The following is a 14,475-nucleotide window of genomic DNA, read 5'->3' as shown; positions in this document are numbered from 1 at the left end:
GTCAAAAAGTAGCAACGGAACATTAGCGGATGTAAATGTAAAAGTTTTACATTTCTCCCACGCTTATTGGCTGCGTCAGCAAAAGCCACGCCTCTTTCAGTTGAATTGTTTTGCCGACAATAAAGATGGCGAATGGACCCGCGTAAATTGGAGGTCTCTGTTGAGGTAGTAAAACTGAACAAACGCGGTTTTTTTCACGTTTCAGTGCTTGTGATATACATATGTTACTGAGCAATAGATGATAAAGGTATAAAAGGGGTGAATGCATGTCCAGCGCGTTTTGTAGTTCACTTTCCAGCGAGCGCGGCCTAGCTTTTAGGCAAAGCCTCAGTGTTTCCTGAGTCGCCGTCACCGGTCAGTTGGCTACAAACTGGCGTAGAGAGACGCAAGACTGGAATGTGCTGGCTGTGGAGAGTCTAAGTGAAAAGGAAGGGGGTGTGTTTGTGTATCTTAACGAAAGGAGGCGGGAATTAGTTTAGCTTACAGTTTGTTACCGGCTTCATGAATGAAGGACTTTTCATTTACAATCCCAATGCTAATATTTTTCCTGAGTTAGTCGCACTTTGAGTTTGTTCCTTGATCTTCCTGGTTGGAGTCTGTCTAGAATTCACGCAAGGTAATGACAGAACCTTTTCCACTCTGAACTGGTTTCACTCTTTAAGTTGACTTTAGGTTCCATCTTTTTTATTTGACAGGTCCTTATGCTAATTTCAGGGCTGCCTATATCCCAAAACAAGAAAAAGAGCTGACCAAGAGGAAGCCATGGCATATGAGGAGTTAAAGGGTAAAGAAATTATTGGTTATATTACTATTTCAGATGTGATGGCAGCAGCATCATGCTGTAGGAGAATGTCTTAAGCAATGATGGGAAAATTAATACAAGGCAATTCTGCCTTTTCTAAAGCATTTTTGGACAAATGTCATATTTTAGAGATGGGGGCAGACGGGGGCCTCGTTGCTGGGCGTAGTCAGAGGGAGAAGAGGAGATCCTACAAGGATCTGTTACGAGAGGAAGAAGAGATCGCTGCAGAAGTACGAAAGTCTTCCAAGAAACGACCAAAGGTAAGGGATTTGTCTTCACACACTGTAAGTTTATGCTAATGCTGATTACAGTAGTGTAAAATGTGTTGCATCTGTTCAAATTAGGACTCAGAGCTTTTCATGTTGGGAGGAGACCTGCACAAGAAGAAGAAGAAGCACAGTGACGACCACTATTACCGAGGTGAGAGGTTAAAACTTTGATGAATAAGGATTTAATTTGTTTTTTGCATTCTGGTTCGCAAAATGATACAAGTTCATGCAAAATGAATTGAAGGCCTCTTTGAACCTCACTTTTTATGTCTTGGTGTAGATTTTAATTGGATTTAGGACTTTGACTGGGCCATTCCAGTCAAAGTGGAATGGCCCAGGAATGGGTGGTAATGATCCAAGATATGATCATTACCATCTAAATCCTCTCATTGTAGCTTTGGCTGTGTGTTTAGGGTGCTTGATAATTTCTACTATGCTATCTTAATTTTAATTAAAATTACAGTATTTTCTGGACTGTAAGTCACATCAGTTAAAAAATGACTCATGAAGAGAAAATAATCATATAAGTCACAAGATCAGCCAAACTGTGGAAAATACGGCATGTTTAGTTTTTCTTCTGACAGCGTCCAAAAGCGTCCCCACAGCATGCTTCTGCCACCACCGTAGTAACTTCAGAAGGGTGCAGCACTTTTTAGATTTTTATTGGTTAAAAAGAAAGAGAAGAAAGCTGTATGATTTTTATCAATCGCCACAATTATACACTATTTTGTGTCGATATATCTATATATGAAATTCACAGTGTAGTGTGATAATGTGACTTAAAGGGACAGTATTGTGTAAATCCAACTTTTTTGAGCTTTACATCGCGTCATGATGTTATTCCCCCACAAAAACACACATTAGGGGGGTTACCTTGATTGAGAAATCCTTTCATTTTCCATGGCAACCATTCAACTGTGCAAAACACCTGGGTGGATCTTGCTCCGCCTTCTAGGACGAAGTTCCTCCTGCCCTTTCCAATCTTATAGGAGCCACTTCTTGGTCCAGGCCTGGTAAAAACGTTGTTAAAAGGTTAATAGAGGAGCCATGCTGTGATGATTTCCTGAAGGCGGAGTTTCAGAAAGAGCAGGAGCTTCTTAAAGAGACAGAGGCCCAATTTCAAGGCGTTTTAAATTACAAAGTCAAATTTCTTTTAGGTCATATTTGATAAGAAGTAGGATTTTTTTTTAACAACTGAAGTTACCATAGTTAATTGATTGTGCTGGAAAATGACACTATGTGGCTGGAAAATGCACAATAATGTTTCACTTTGGCAAATATCTTGAATAACTGTCATTTCTCTGTCAGATCACGACGGTTTAGGCCCGCCTCCTCATAAGAAGAAGCATAAGTCAGTAGAGCGCTCTCCGCCTCTGTCCTCCCCATCCTCGTCTCACCCGGCGGACACGGCAATGGGCCTCCTGCAGGCCATCACCTCCCCCATGGCGACAGGCTCCGACCCCAGCCCCCACCTGCACAAGAAGCCCTCCTACCCAACGTTCTCCTCGCATTCCTCCAAGGACCGCAAACGCGAGGGCAGCGGCGGCGGAAGCAAAGGGAGCCACTCCTCGTCGCACTCCCGCCCCATGTCTCTGTCGTCGTCGTCGTCCTTCAAGAAGCACTCCTCTTCCTCCTCCTCGTCCAAGTCGTCCCTGTTTCATGGCGGCGCTCCCAAAGAGGAGCCGCTGACGCTACGCGAGGCTGATGGGCTGAAGATGAAGCTCATCATGTCGCCGGAGAAGGAGGAGCCTGAGAGCTTCCCAGTGACGCCGCACCTGTCCAAGGTCAGCATGAAGAAGGAGAAGGACAGAGACAGGATGCAGCCGACCAAGTCGCCCAAGAAGAAGGCGGCACAGAGCAGAGAGCCGCTGCCCGTGGTGGGGAAGGAGGTGGAGGTGGAAGGTAAAAAAACCCCCAAAACTTAAATGTTTCCAGATTCGAGACGCACCAATCCCAGAGTAACACCTGCATCGGTCCACATGTTGGAAAATATTCCCCAATGAGCCTGGTCCAGGGGTAGCTCCATCCAGTCGAGGTGCAAAAAAATAGATTTTATAAAGAATCTTGGAAATTCTGATTTAATTCAAAATGCTCCAGAATCGATTTTAAAATGTGTTTAAGCTGAACGTCTTTGCTGCTCGTATTGCAGGTCAGAACTTTATAGAATCGGTTTAAGTATGTAAACGTTCTGTACTATATACAAATTGGCTGATACCAAACCTCAGATATCCTCAGGTATCGGTAGTGAAAACAGCAGATCGGTGCGTCCCTGTTCCAGATATGATATTAAATTAGATCTGCTCCTTCTATTCTGCGGTTTGCAGACACTGCCATGTTTAATGTTAGTTTTCTTCTAAATGCTGATTCCTCTCCTCATCAGGTCATTACGGAGGAGGCGTGGGAGACGATAGCTCGTCATCTGGTGGAGAACTGGAGGCTGGGGAGCTGATCATAGACGATTCATATACACACATGTCCAAAAAGAAGAAGAAGAGCAAGAAAAGCAAGAAGAAGAAGGACAAGGAGAAGGACAGAGACAAGGACAAAAGTGGAAAGGACAAGAAGCACAGCAAAAGTTTTGGAGGTGAGTTCACTGTTCACTCTCTCTCTGTGATTCTATCTCACTTTTCTCATGCTGGAATGCCTCCATTCCACCAATAAAAACATCCATTTGACGTCATGTACAGCATTCCTGGGTTAAATATTAACCTGCTATGATAAGGAATGACAGCTAAAAGGAAAACACTGACAGGTGAGCAAACACTCAGTGCTGTGAAGGCACTTCCTGTCCTGGGATATCTTCTCAGTTCTGATGTAAATGAATGCAGCAGAGCAGCAAACCGCAACGCTTTCCTATCTGACTGCAGCCGCCTTGGTTACCGTTTGCTATGGAAACGCATGATAACCATTCATGCTTCACGGCTGACCAGAAGCAAAAACAGAGTGTGAGGTGCGCTCCGTCTAAATCCCTGTAATGTCTTCCTCTTTGTGCCATTTTCCCCAGAATCGTCGAGAAGCCACAGTCACTCCCATCCCACTGTCAGCCATAGTGCCGTCGGGCCGATGTACGCCATGAGCAAACCCATCACTCCCCACCACCAAGGCCATGATGGAACGACGGAGAAGAAGAAGAAGAAAGAGGATAAAGACAGAGACAAACACGAGAAGGATAAAGAAAAGGTTTCATTTCAGTTTTTGTTTCTTAGGTCTTTTTCTACTTCCTGTCCTCTTATTGGATGCTTTTCTACTTCCTGTCCTCTTATTGGGTGCTTTTGTTCTTGTAGACCAAGAAGAAGACAACGACAGCGTATCAGGTGTTTTGTAAAGAGTACAGGGTAAACATAAATGCAGAGCATCCAGGTTTAGGTGGGTAAATGGACATTATTCCCTCATGTTGACCTGAAAACTCTCATAGCAACGCTGTGTGTAATTGCAGATTTTGGAGAGCTAAGCAAGAAGCTGGCAGAAGTGTGGAAGGCCATGCCCGAGAAAGACAAACTAGTGAGTTTTTGAACACATTATGAGGTAAACTGAAGTATTTTTCAGGTCTGGATAAGTATTAATTTCCTATTCGGTTTAAATATTCAATCTGGGGTTGGGTTTAATTTCAAAGTCTCATTTAGATGCCATAAATGAATAATGTCTGTTTTTTAAAACGGGATAGGGAGGAGTGAAATCTCTGAATGTGGGAAAGTTTTGAATTGTGATGAACTGTTTACGGATTCTGCTTTAATCTCAGGTGTGGAGGCAGAAGGCCCAGTATCTACAACACAAACAGAACAAAGCCGAGGCCACCACTGTGAAGCAGAAGTCCTCCAGCGACGGCAAAACCAAAGGTACCTGGGAGCTTTGCCTCGTAGCTAACAGGGGTGCTACTAAATATTCTGTAGCTTCTGCCATTTTTGGGGCTGTTTTAACTATTCAAAGAGTAAAACAAAGTGTCGGCACATCCTTAAAAACTCTTAAATTCACTCATCAAAGTTAAGGCCTTAAAATGTCTTAAATTCATTCAAGTTGGCCTTAAGTATGTAATTACAGGTCTTAAATTTAGTGGTAGCTTAACTATTTAATCTCGTTATTTTTTTCTCATGGGATTTTTCTGTCTGTGATGATCATGCGTAAAGATGATCATTCCTTTCTGTCACTCGAGGTAGTTGTGGCTACTGCTAACTAGCTGCTAATATACCCTTACTAGCTAGCTAGCTTTAGTCCGTCCGTCATGGGTAAAGTGTTAATTTATCATCAGCTGACTGGACAGCGTTCGTCTTCGATGTTGACTGCTATGTAATGATATAGTTATCATTTATACTTTTCTGGCTTAAATTTCATTCTTAATGGTCTTATAAAGTCTTAACTTGTTTTGGTGAAACCTGCAGAAATCCTGTAAAAGACTCTTTCATCCAGCTTTCATTTCTGCTATTTTCAACTTTTCTAATTTTGGAATATTTACCTATTTGTTCTTAAGTTTTTTTTTCCTGTTTTTGTTTCAGTTGGAAACGCTGACTTGGTGTTTCCAACATAAGACACCTGACTGTAAGACGTTACATTACTTTGGTCAGTGGAACAATGAGGAAAAAGTTGAAATGGGTCGAGAGACCTGGAACAATCATGTTTGATACTTTAGAACAAGAATGATGAAAACAAGAAGTTTCCTCTTTGAGCGTTCATCTTGTGGACACACTTTTTAATCAGTTTGATTAAAAAGTCTGCATTACTTTGTTGATATTTAAACCTGTAAAGCCAACCTACTTGTGCCGTTTCTCAAGCAGCTGTTTGCTTTTCTAGCATTTCTTCTTATTTTCACTCAACAGCTCTTTAGCATTTTCAGCAGACATCCAGCCTGTAGCATTCCTGCTACATTTATGCAGGAAATACATTTCCTTTTTTTCCTCATCGCTGTGTGATCTAGTTGTTTTCATGTCTAAATTGCGGTTTTCGCCATCAGTCGTAGGAACAGCGGCGGGGCTGGTGTCGCCAACCAGAACGCCCGGCACCATGTCGTTGTCCCCGGCCCGGGTGCCGGACGTCGACCCCATCGACGCGGCGGCTCACCTGCAGCTGCTGGGGGAGTCCCTGTCGCTCATCGGCCACCGGCTGCAAGAAACAGAAGTGAGCTTCTGCGTCGCAAGTTATTTAACATAGAAGAAAAATCTAAACGTGCGATTGTAAATCAATAAAGCCTGTGAGTGACGGTGTGTTGTTTGTAGGGGATGGTGGCAGTGTCTGGGAGTTTGTCCGTTCTGCTGGACTCCATCTTGTGTGCGCTCGGCCCGTTGACGTGCCTCACAGCGCAGATACCGCAGCTAAACGGATGCCCTCGAAACGTCCTGGTAAGGATTTCTTTTTTAAAATAATGACTTTTTTTTCAGATCACGTACTGAGATTAATAATTTGATGATTTTAGTGATGTGACGTTTACGAACGAGCCGATTCTTCTCAACGGCTCATTACTATGAATGATGGGACTGGAGTCTCACTGAGAACTGTTCTTTGTTTTTTGTAATGTTCTGCATACACTGCAGTAGCTATTATTCTATTTTATTAAAGAGATACATTTATTTAATCGTCGAATAAACCTCTGGTTGAAGACTAGTGGTGTTGCGCTGTGTGTGCCTGTGTTACGCTGCAGCTGTTACGCTGAGTGTTGCAAACCTTTAAAAAATAAAACAGGATGCTCTTAGACAGAAAAGGCCTCTTGGCTTCAAGTGTGACGGAGTGTCAGCAGCAGGTTGAAACGGAGATGCAGAGGTTGCTTGGTGTGAAACAGGAGCGTCTTTTATTCTGCAACACAAAATAACTCAATTAGTAGCATCGGTACCCAGTGGTTGCAAACATCCGACTTAGCAACGGTTATCTCCTAGCAAGTGATACCGCCCCCTATTGGCAACTATGTCAAACTGTGACTGGTGATGAATAATTTACTCCCTATTTTTTATAACCAAAATTATCAAATCTTTCTGATTTAAACCTCAAAACAGAACGAGTAAATAACACATAAAACACAAAACAATATTAATTTATATATGTGCCACACCTGTCGGTTCTGTACTTTCTTGTGTTTGCATTACTGCTAATGTGTTTTTATGTATTGACATTATCATCAGATGATTCCTCAGTCAATATATTGACATTTTTCAATTCATACCTGTCATTTATGTTTCCTCCCTATCTCCCTACACTTTTACATGTTCGCTATAGTTCAACTTGGTGGGGTTCAGTTTTTCAGTCATACACTTTTCTTTCTGAACCTGTCATACTTGGGTCATGGAAAATTATATCGAAGGTCATGGAGAGTCATGGAACACTTTTCCTTTTTTTTTTTTATTAGTAAAAGATTTGAAAATGAAATCATCATTTTGCTTCTTCTCCACAATCCTGAACTACTGTCTCTGCATTCCCATAAATGTTCTGCTTCCTAAAATCTTTTCTTCTTTTCTTCCCCCCCCCCATCAGTCAAACACCTTGGACAACATTGCCTACATCATGCCCGGACTGTGAGGATCCGGAACTGGAGCAACCAAACTCCGATCCTTTTAGAAACCCTCAGTTTAACTTAAGCCACTGCTTGGCATCGGGAAATCTAGATATTTCTAGTTTCGACGTGTTTTTAAAGTGTATTTTTTTAGATAATGTCTCCTAATTTTGTAATTGCTGTTTTTAAATGAGACCTTTTTATTGTACATGTTTTGCTGTTTGTTTTGTGAGTGCTTGAATGAAACGTGGTGTGAAAGGCAGTGTTCTCTCATCATAATAGGATTCCAATTGTATGATTGCGTTTTTTTTTCTTTCTTACTTATTCATGTAAAAATTCAATGTGTTTTATTCGCTCATCACTCTAGGAAATATTTCCCATGTGCAAATATTGACCGTGTTTAAAGTACTTGTTTTATACTGAAGTCATTTTAAAAGTGTGTGCAGCTTTTAGGTTTTCACTGTTTAGACATTGAGGAAATGTTGGACAAAAACGCAACTCTTGGTGCAACTTTATCCAAATGAAGAGCTCTTCTAGTGTTTTCAGTTCAAAACTGAGCAACAAGGCAACATTAAACTGTTTCAGAGAGGTGGGTGTGTTTTTGAGTCGCTTGCTTTTAAAATACTTTCCAGAGAACAAAATATGCAAAACATAAAAAAAAATATTTCTCAGAATATTCATATTTCTTGTACAGAGTAATGCATATTGTTTATTGCTGTTCAATTTGATGATTATGGCCTACAGCTGACAAAAACCCAAATTTTGATTTCATAGAAAATTATTTATATTAAATAAGACTAATGAAAAATGTAGCTTTTAATACAAATTTGACTATTTAAAAATAAGTTCATACACCATACATTCAGAAAAATATTTTTCTATAAAGCGACGTATTCATTTGTTTAGATGACACGATGTTTCTCAAAATCACAGTATCATGGTACGATTTCAATTCTGTATCTCAGTTCTGCGACTGATGTCCAATATATGCCATTTAAATATATAGTTTACTCAAAATATGATTTGACTTTAATTTCTAAATTATTACAGGCATTAAAATAAAAAACATTTTTGTTCTTATGGTCTCGTATTTCTATGATGACATATTAGGGTCATTGTCAAAAGAGGAAAAAATAACTTACCTTTTATTAACACTAATCCCAGAAATGTTCTATAAAAAACAAGAATATTTCTGAGTTTGAAAAGTCCAAAATTTGTGAGAAGAAAACTAAAATTTTGAGATTAATCTGAGATCTCCTAGTAAATATTTCAGAAGTCAAAAATGTTGGACTTTCGAAACTCAAAAGTTTCTAAATGTCACAAATTCTGTCGTTTTGAATCTCACCAATTTACAAGTCTTTTCTAGGAATTTTCTGAGATTAATCTCAGGGGTTTTTTTTCAAGCAGTTTTTTCTTAAAAAAACAACTTCTAGCTCAGAAATGTCCTTTTTTTCTTGAACATTTCTGAAATTAATTTCAAATTTTGAGGTTTTTTTTGGCAGAATTTTACATGTTGCCCTGATGTTTTATGGCTCCACTAGACCGTCATACATTTCTTATGTTTAAGTGATATTTTTTCCCCTAATCTATCACAGTTAATTAATCGCCAATTAAATCCTGAGTAAATGTTAGCTAAAACCCTGTTAGTGGTGGTGTTGCAGAAAAAAAGGGGACCCACCCAGATCAAATTCTGCTAGCTTTTTCAATGCCTGGATATAATACACATATAGTTTCACATTTTGAACTGAATCGCTAAAATAACCAAATTTTGCAGTCATATTCAGGTTTATTTGAGCAGAGCTCTGGCGTCTCCTCTGGATGGAGCTGCTGTTCACCTCTGGAGTCCAGCCTGAGTCAGCCTGCAGGAATTAGGAAGTGCGATCTAACGCTGACACAGCGGCGAGGAGGAGCAGAGATGGCAGCATCCGGAACACAGTCCGGTAAGGCAGAGCGCCCTGCTGTTTCAGACGGTGCTGCAGCAGTGAGATATATGAATGATAATAAACGGAAGAGTGAAGAGGTGGGTGAGGAGGGTGCGGCTTGCTGTGGCTCTGCTGCGCGTTTTCGGTATTTTTGCGATACTTGACGAAGCAAGATGGCAGTTTGCAAAGGGCGCAGCCACTTCTTGGAAAATTCAGCGTGATTCTGAGCAGACGAGTTGTTGACACACACGCACGCACGCACACACACACTATAGAAACACACCGAGCGCAAAGATAAACAACAGATTGTCTTGCGTTATTGTCCGCCTGCATGTGGGAATTCGGTTAGTGAGTCAAGAGAAACTTGATAAGAGTTCATGCTCAGTTGGAGACATAAACAGCATTATAATAAAGCCTGGGTGTTGGCCGTTTCTTTGCAGAGCTGAGGCTGGTGGTTCTGGGCCCGATCAAGCCGGGGAACAGAACCGCAGTCTGCTCCATCCTGGGCCTGGAGGAGAGCCAGCGGGACGCCGAAGCTCAGGAATGTACCAAACACAGAGGAGAGGCTGCTGGCAGGCAGGTAGGACTGAATGGAGACAAATCTGATCATCACTGAAAGCAAAAGAGCATTTCATATTTTAAAGACTTATATGTAAATAGTTTTAGTGGAGGTGTGCAGTACTCCATTTTTGGAATCAATCCGACACCAAGTAGATACGGGGCCAGTATCGCGCATACCACCGAGCTGTTTTCGCCAATACTTATTATTTATGATCTATCATCAAATATTTGACCTGGTTTTTGTTGGTTTTTACTTGAATAATTTTGTCTAAACTTAGAACATAATTTAGATAAAGTTGATAGGTGTCTAGAAAATACATTTGCATTATAAACAGAGTTAAGAGAAAAAAGAAGCAAATTTGTGTGCATTTTCTAAATAAATAGAAATGTATAGGAGTGGAGAAACTCTTACAAAAATATCAAAATTTCATTATGGAATGAAACTTAAGTTTTGATCTTATTAAGCTAGTATTGATCCGATACTGATACAGACTTGGTATCAATATTTTTGGCATAACCAGCTCTTTCACTTTTAGTGCAATATGGTCTACTTTTTGTAGACCTCTGTAGTGTAACCTTTTTTTAAATCTATATTCAAGAACTATTGACCTAAAACAAGTTCCTGTATCTTGCTGAAAAGTTACTTTTACATTATCTTTTGGCTAAAAAAATATTTGCAGTAGAAACCAGACTGAAGATTCTTGGTAAAATATTGTTTTTGTAGTGTGTTCTCTATTTGTTTCCTAAAATCCCAATAAAACACTGCATATTTTACTGGGATAGCTTAATGTCCTGGTAATTTAGCTTATTGCCAGGACATAACTATGGCTCCCATACAACTGCCTGGTGTTCAGCTCCAGAACCACCGTGCTGCCACTCTCTCTCTCTGCCTCCCTGTAGGTCGTTGTGGTCTCCAGTCCAGCCTGGTACGCTTCTGCCTGCAGCCCAGACGAGCGCAGGACCCACATTTCCTCCCTCATCGCCTCGTCCAGCCCCGGGCCCCACGCCTTCCTGCTCTGCGTCCCGGTGAACGAGCCCGCTCGTGATGAGTCGATGGCGCTGGACGCCCTGGCGAAGCTGTTTGGCCCCGCCGCCGTCAGCCAACACACTGTAATTCTCTTCACGCACACGGAGGAGCTGGGAGAGGACGAGACCCTGGAGCAGTACGTCGTCACGTGGCGCAAAGACCTCCGGCAGCTGGTGGAGAGGTGCGGCGACCGCTACCACACGCTGGAGAGCGGCGGCGGCGGAGCGGCGGAGGAGGGCCGGGCCGTGGAGGAGCTGCTGGAGAAGGTGGAGCAGGCGGTGAAGGAGAGCGGAGGCAATCACCTGAGCTGCCCTCTGTACCGGGAGGCCGAGGACCGGGTGAGGCAGCGGCAGACGGAGATCATTCGGCAGCGGAGCGCCAACTCTTCGGCTTCCGACTCGCAACAGGAAGTGACGGAGCAAGAAATGGAAGCGGTCAGAGAAGAGGCGGAGAGGAGCACCGGCGATTTCGATTTGAATCTGGATGATATTTTCCCCTCTGATGATAAGAGCGTCTCGCCCTCCTCTGCCCCTCCGTCGCTTCTGCGGGGCTTATGGGAGAAGCTGGTGGGCTGGGTGAGGTGGCTGCCCAGTCTCGTGAGAGTGGAGGCTCTGTTCGGGGCCCTGGTGGGCCTGTTCGTTGGGGGGACCATGGGCGGTACAGTGGGGGCCACTGTGGGGTCTGTGGCTACCGAAGTGAGCCGAAGGAAAACGGAAAAAACTAAATGAGGGGAAATATTAAAACAAATATGCAAATTCACTGCTAACGGAGCTACAAATAGCTGAACTGCAAAAAGACAAAATCTTACTTGAAATAAAACAAAACTAACTTACAAGTAACTTTTTTATCAAGATATAAAAGTTTGTTTTAAGTCAATAATTTCTTAATGGTGATAAAAACGTCTAGTTCCACTGGCACATTATTTCACAAAATTGTCTTATTAGTGAAATAATCTGCCAGTGGAACTAGAACTTTTCAATATTAAGAAACTATTGGCTTAAAACAAACCGTATCTTGCTGATAATGTACTTGTAATTTAGTCTTCTCTTATTTTAAGTGTATTAAGATATTTGAACTAGAAACTAAACCAAACATACTTGGTTAGATTGATTCAGTTATTTGTAGCTCTGTGTTACTCAACTATGCGCTTACTGGGCAACGTGTGTTAAAAGACTCAGCTTCACAGTTGAAAAGGGGTTTCTGCATAAATATGATCTAAAATCTATAGTTTCACATCAGATTATGGTTGGAGTTGTCATGGTTTGGGTTTGGTGGCACAGGGGGCCTTTATGAATTAGTACCTGGACAGACGGGTGGCTTGGGGCTGGGAATCCAAACGGGGACAAGTGTATTAAGGAATGCAGCTGCAAATCAGAAAAAAAAATCTCTAAATCTGGAGACACTACTCACTAGAACAGCCATTTTTTCAGCTTGATGACAGATCAGTAGAAAGTACAATTAATATCCTTAACTGTGGGTGATCAGTAGCGGTGCACTGATGGGAGTTTTCTGGCCGATCACTGATCTTTGGTCGTAACGTGACGACTTGGAAAAAGTTCTTGAGGCCTGAATACTTTCTATGAGGCGCCGTTTGCATCAATATCCTCAGAAAATATGTGAACCAAGTATCATCACTCTGGGTTATTTGTAACTCAGCTACTTTTGTGGAGATGTGATAAGATATTAGATCATATTTAAGAAATGTTGAAGTATTTTCAACCCCAATCACTGTTAACCTAGAGAACACTTTAGCTTTAAACAAATCCTGCTGGCTGGAGTTTATTGTTTAAAATAATGTCTTTGACATACTGCTGGTGTGTTTTGATTGGTTGGTTAACTTACTCCATATTAAACTGGGAAAAATTCTCATTTCTATCTAAAAAGCTGCATTTCTCTGAGGGTTTTTCCCACTATGACGCAAAACCCTTCAACATACGCATCCTAGATTTATTTCTGTAGATACTGACTATCATAAATCAAATTTAAACAGAAGATATCTAGAAAAAGAACCTCTTCTCCTGATTCATTCTCAGCTACTAAAAGGTGTTTTTGAAGCTCAGGATGTTTGCATTTATTAGTGATGTTGTTTCATCTTTGCAGCTAAGCTCAGATGGGATAATATTTACTGTTTTGCCGTTAATTTAGGAATAATAAATACAAGCAGTGAAACTTGGCTGGACGAAAAGATCACATACTTGAAGATTTTTTATTTTTTTAGCCTATAATTTGCCCAAATATCACTAATTTTCCTTGACTGCTGTACCTTAACCTGCCTTGTTTACTACTGTTCAAACACTTTTTGTTTACTTGAGAAAAGTATTCACACCCCTGTATTATTAATAGTATTCTGACATTACTGCTTCAGCTTTGAGTATGTTTTGATATACTCAAAGCTGTATATCAAAACATACAGCTTTTGATATACTATTTATTCCTTCAGAGTGGAAGGAATAAATAGAATGTTTTACATGCTTTTGTGTTAAGCTCCCCTATGTCAACTAGCCTAGTTGAACTTTAACTAGACCAGTCTAACACAAGAAAACTATTCCACTCAAGCTCTGGCAGATACCATTATCTTTCCTCTTTATAGTCTGAAAAAGTCGCTAATTATAGCGATAAAGTCGCAATCATACACCACTACAACGGTACAGTGGTTGAAGCATGAAAAAGTTCAAGGTAAATGAATACTTCGTAATACGACGGCACACTGGCGCTATTTTAGGGGGGAAGTAGTAAATCTTCGCCAAAATAACTCGAAAATTTTTAAATTGGTCTCAGAAATTTTCCAGAAAATTTTACATCTTTGAGCACCAAAAGTCGACAAGCTGAAAATATTCGACATTTGGAGCTCAGAAATGTCCAAGGTTTTTTTTTTTTTTTTTTTTTCTTAAGGAAATTTCTGAGAGTGTCCTCCAAATTTCTGAATTTTCTGGCGGAAATTGACTCCTTTTTTTATCTACAGTGGCGCTAAGACGCCGTCGTACTTTTAGGGCACATTAAAACCTCCATTTGGAGGTAATACCGAGAATTATCCACAAGATGGCGGCGTTGATCTTTACGTGTGAGTTCACTGTGATTGTTTACTACTTACCAAGCAAATAAAAAGCTGCTGTTTTAACAACTCTTGACTATGACTCTGTGGTTACCTTTGATTTTTTTTTTTTATTTGTTAAGAAAAACCCATCATATATGTATAGACACCGCTAGCAGCGCCGAACTAAAAGTATCCCTGCTGCCTCCCAGACTCTCTCCCTCTTCCACCGCGATGACTTACAGCCTTGACACTGACGTAATTGATACTCTGCTAAAAACCCTCCGTCACAAGCCGTCCTTTACATCTTTCTTGTTCGCTCGGGGCCTCTGCGAGCTGCCGGGCGGCCTCCGCCTCAAGAACAGCTAGGCGTTTCCGAATGTGGGTGGTC

At 41.2% G+C, this 14,475-nt stretch overlaps 2 protein-coding genes across 5 annotated transcripts; both read left to right on the top strand.

The window, feature by feature from the left end:
• Positions 1–92: 92 nt before the first annotated feature.
• On the top strand, positions 93–8,131 carry hmgxb4a (HMG box domain containing 4a). Of its 4 annotated transcripts, none has more exons than XM_088008125.1 (13): positions 93–165; positions 696–784; positions 932–1,062; positions 1,147–1,222; positions 2,380–2,973; positions 3,452–3,655; positions 4,076–4,251; positions 4,356–4,437; positions 4,508–4,572; positions 4,811–4,907; positions 6,017–6,180; positions 6,279–6,401; positions 7,525–8,131. In XM_088008125.1, the coding sequence occupies exons 2-13, from the start codon at positions 763–765 to the stop codon at positions 7,567–7,569; spliced, it is 1,779 nt and encodes a 592-aa protein (XP_087864251.1). In that variant the 5' UTR covers positions 93–165; positions 696–762; the 3' UTR covers positions 7,570–8,131. The 4 variants fall into 4 exon arrangements, with proteins under 4 accessions (XP_087864251.1, XP_014858836.1, XP_014858835.1 ...); XM_015003350.2 differs by having other exon boundaries at positions 100–616; positions 715–784; XM_015003349.2 differs by having other exon boundaries at positions 101–616.
• Positions 8,132–9,268: 1,137 nt separating this feature from the next.
• LOC106927662 (GTPase IMAP family member 7) lies at positions 9,269–14,174 on the top strand. The gene is made up of 3 exons (XM_015003372.2): positions 9,269–9,483; positions 9,906–10,045; positions 10,927–14,174. The coding sequence occupies exons 1-3, from the start codon at positions 9,459–9,461 to the stop codon at positions 11,779–11,781; spliced, it is 1,020 nt and encodes a 339-aa protein (XP_014858858.2). The 5' UTR covers positions 9,269–9,458; the 3' UTR covers positions 11,782–14,174.
• The last annotated feature ends 301 nt before the right edge of the window (positions 14,175–14,475 follow it).

The sequence above is a fragment of the Poecilia mexicana genome, unplaced genomic scaffold (genome assembly GCF_051168715.1).
Source record: "Poecilia mexicana isolate PSO_F unplaced genomic scaffold, ASM5116871v1 scaffold_8, whole genome shotgun sequence".
NCBI lineage: Eukaryota > Metazoa > Chordata > Actinopteri > Cyprinodontiformes > Poeciliidae > Poecilia > Poecilia mexicana.
Note: the sequence above shows the minus strand (reverse complement) of the source record. Positions and strands in the feature narration are given on the sequence as shown.

What these genes read in the sequence shown, in the direction of transcription:
- hmgxb4a (XM_015003348.2), top strand. Translation starts at nt 133, where the DNA reads ATGGACCCGCGTAAATTGGAGGTCTCTGTTGAG. An exon ending in GGCATATGAGGAGTTAAAGG is followed by an intron (nt 785 to 931) that starts GTAAAGAAATTA and finishes GTCATATTTTAG; the next exon opens with AGATGGGGGCAGACGGGGGC. An exon ending in CTTCCAAGAAACGACCAAAG is followed by an intron (nt 1,063 to 1,146) that starts GTAAGGGATTTG and finishes TGTTCAAATTAG; the next exon opens with GACTCAGAGCTTTTCATGTT.
- LOC106927662 (XM_015003372.2), top strand. Translation starts at nt 9,459, where the DNA reads ATGGCAGCATCCGGAACACAGTCCG. An exon ending in AGCATCCGGAACACAGTCCG is followed by an intron (nt 9,484 to 9,905) that starts GTAAGGCAGAGC and finishes GTTTCTTTGCAG; the next exon opens with AGCTGAGGCTGGTGGTTCTG. An exon ending in GAGAGGCTGCTGGCAGGCAG is followed by an intron (nt 10,046 to 10,926) that starts GTAGGACTGAAT and finishes GCCTCCCTGTAG; the next exon opens with GTCGTTGTGGTCTCCAGTCC.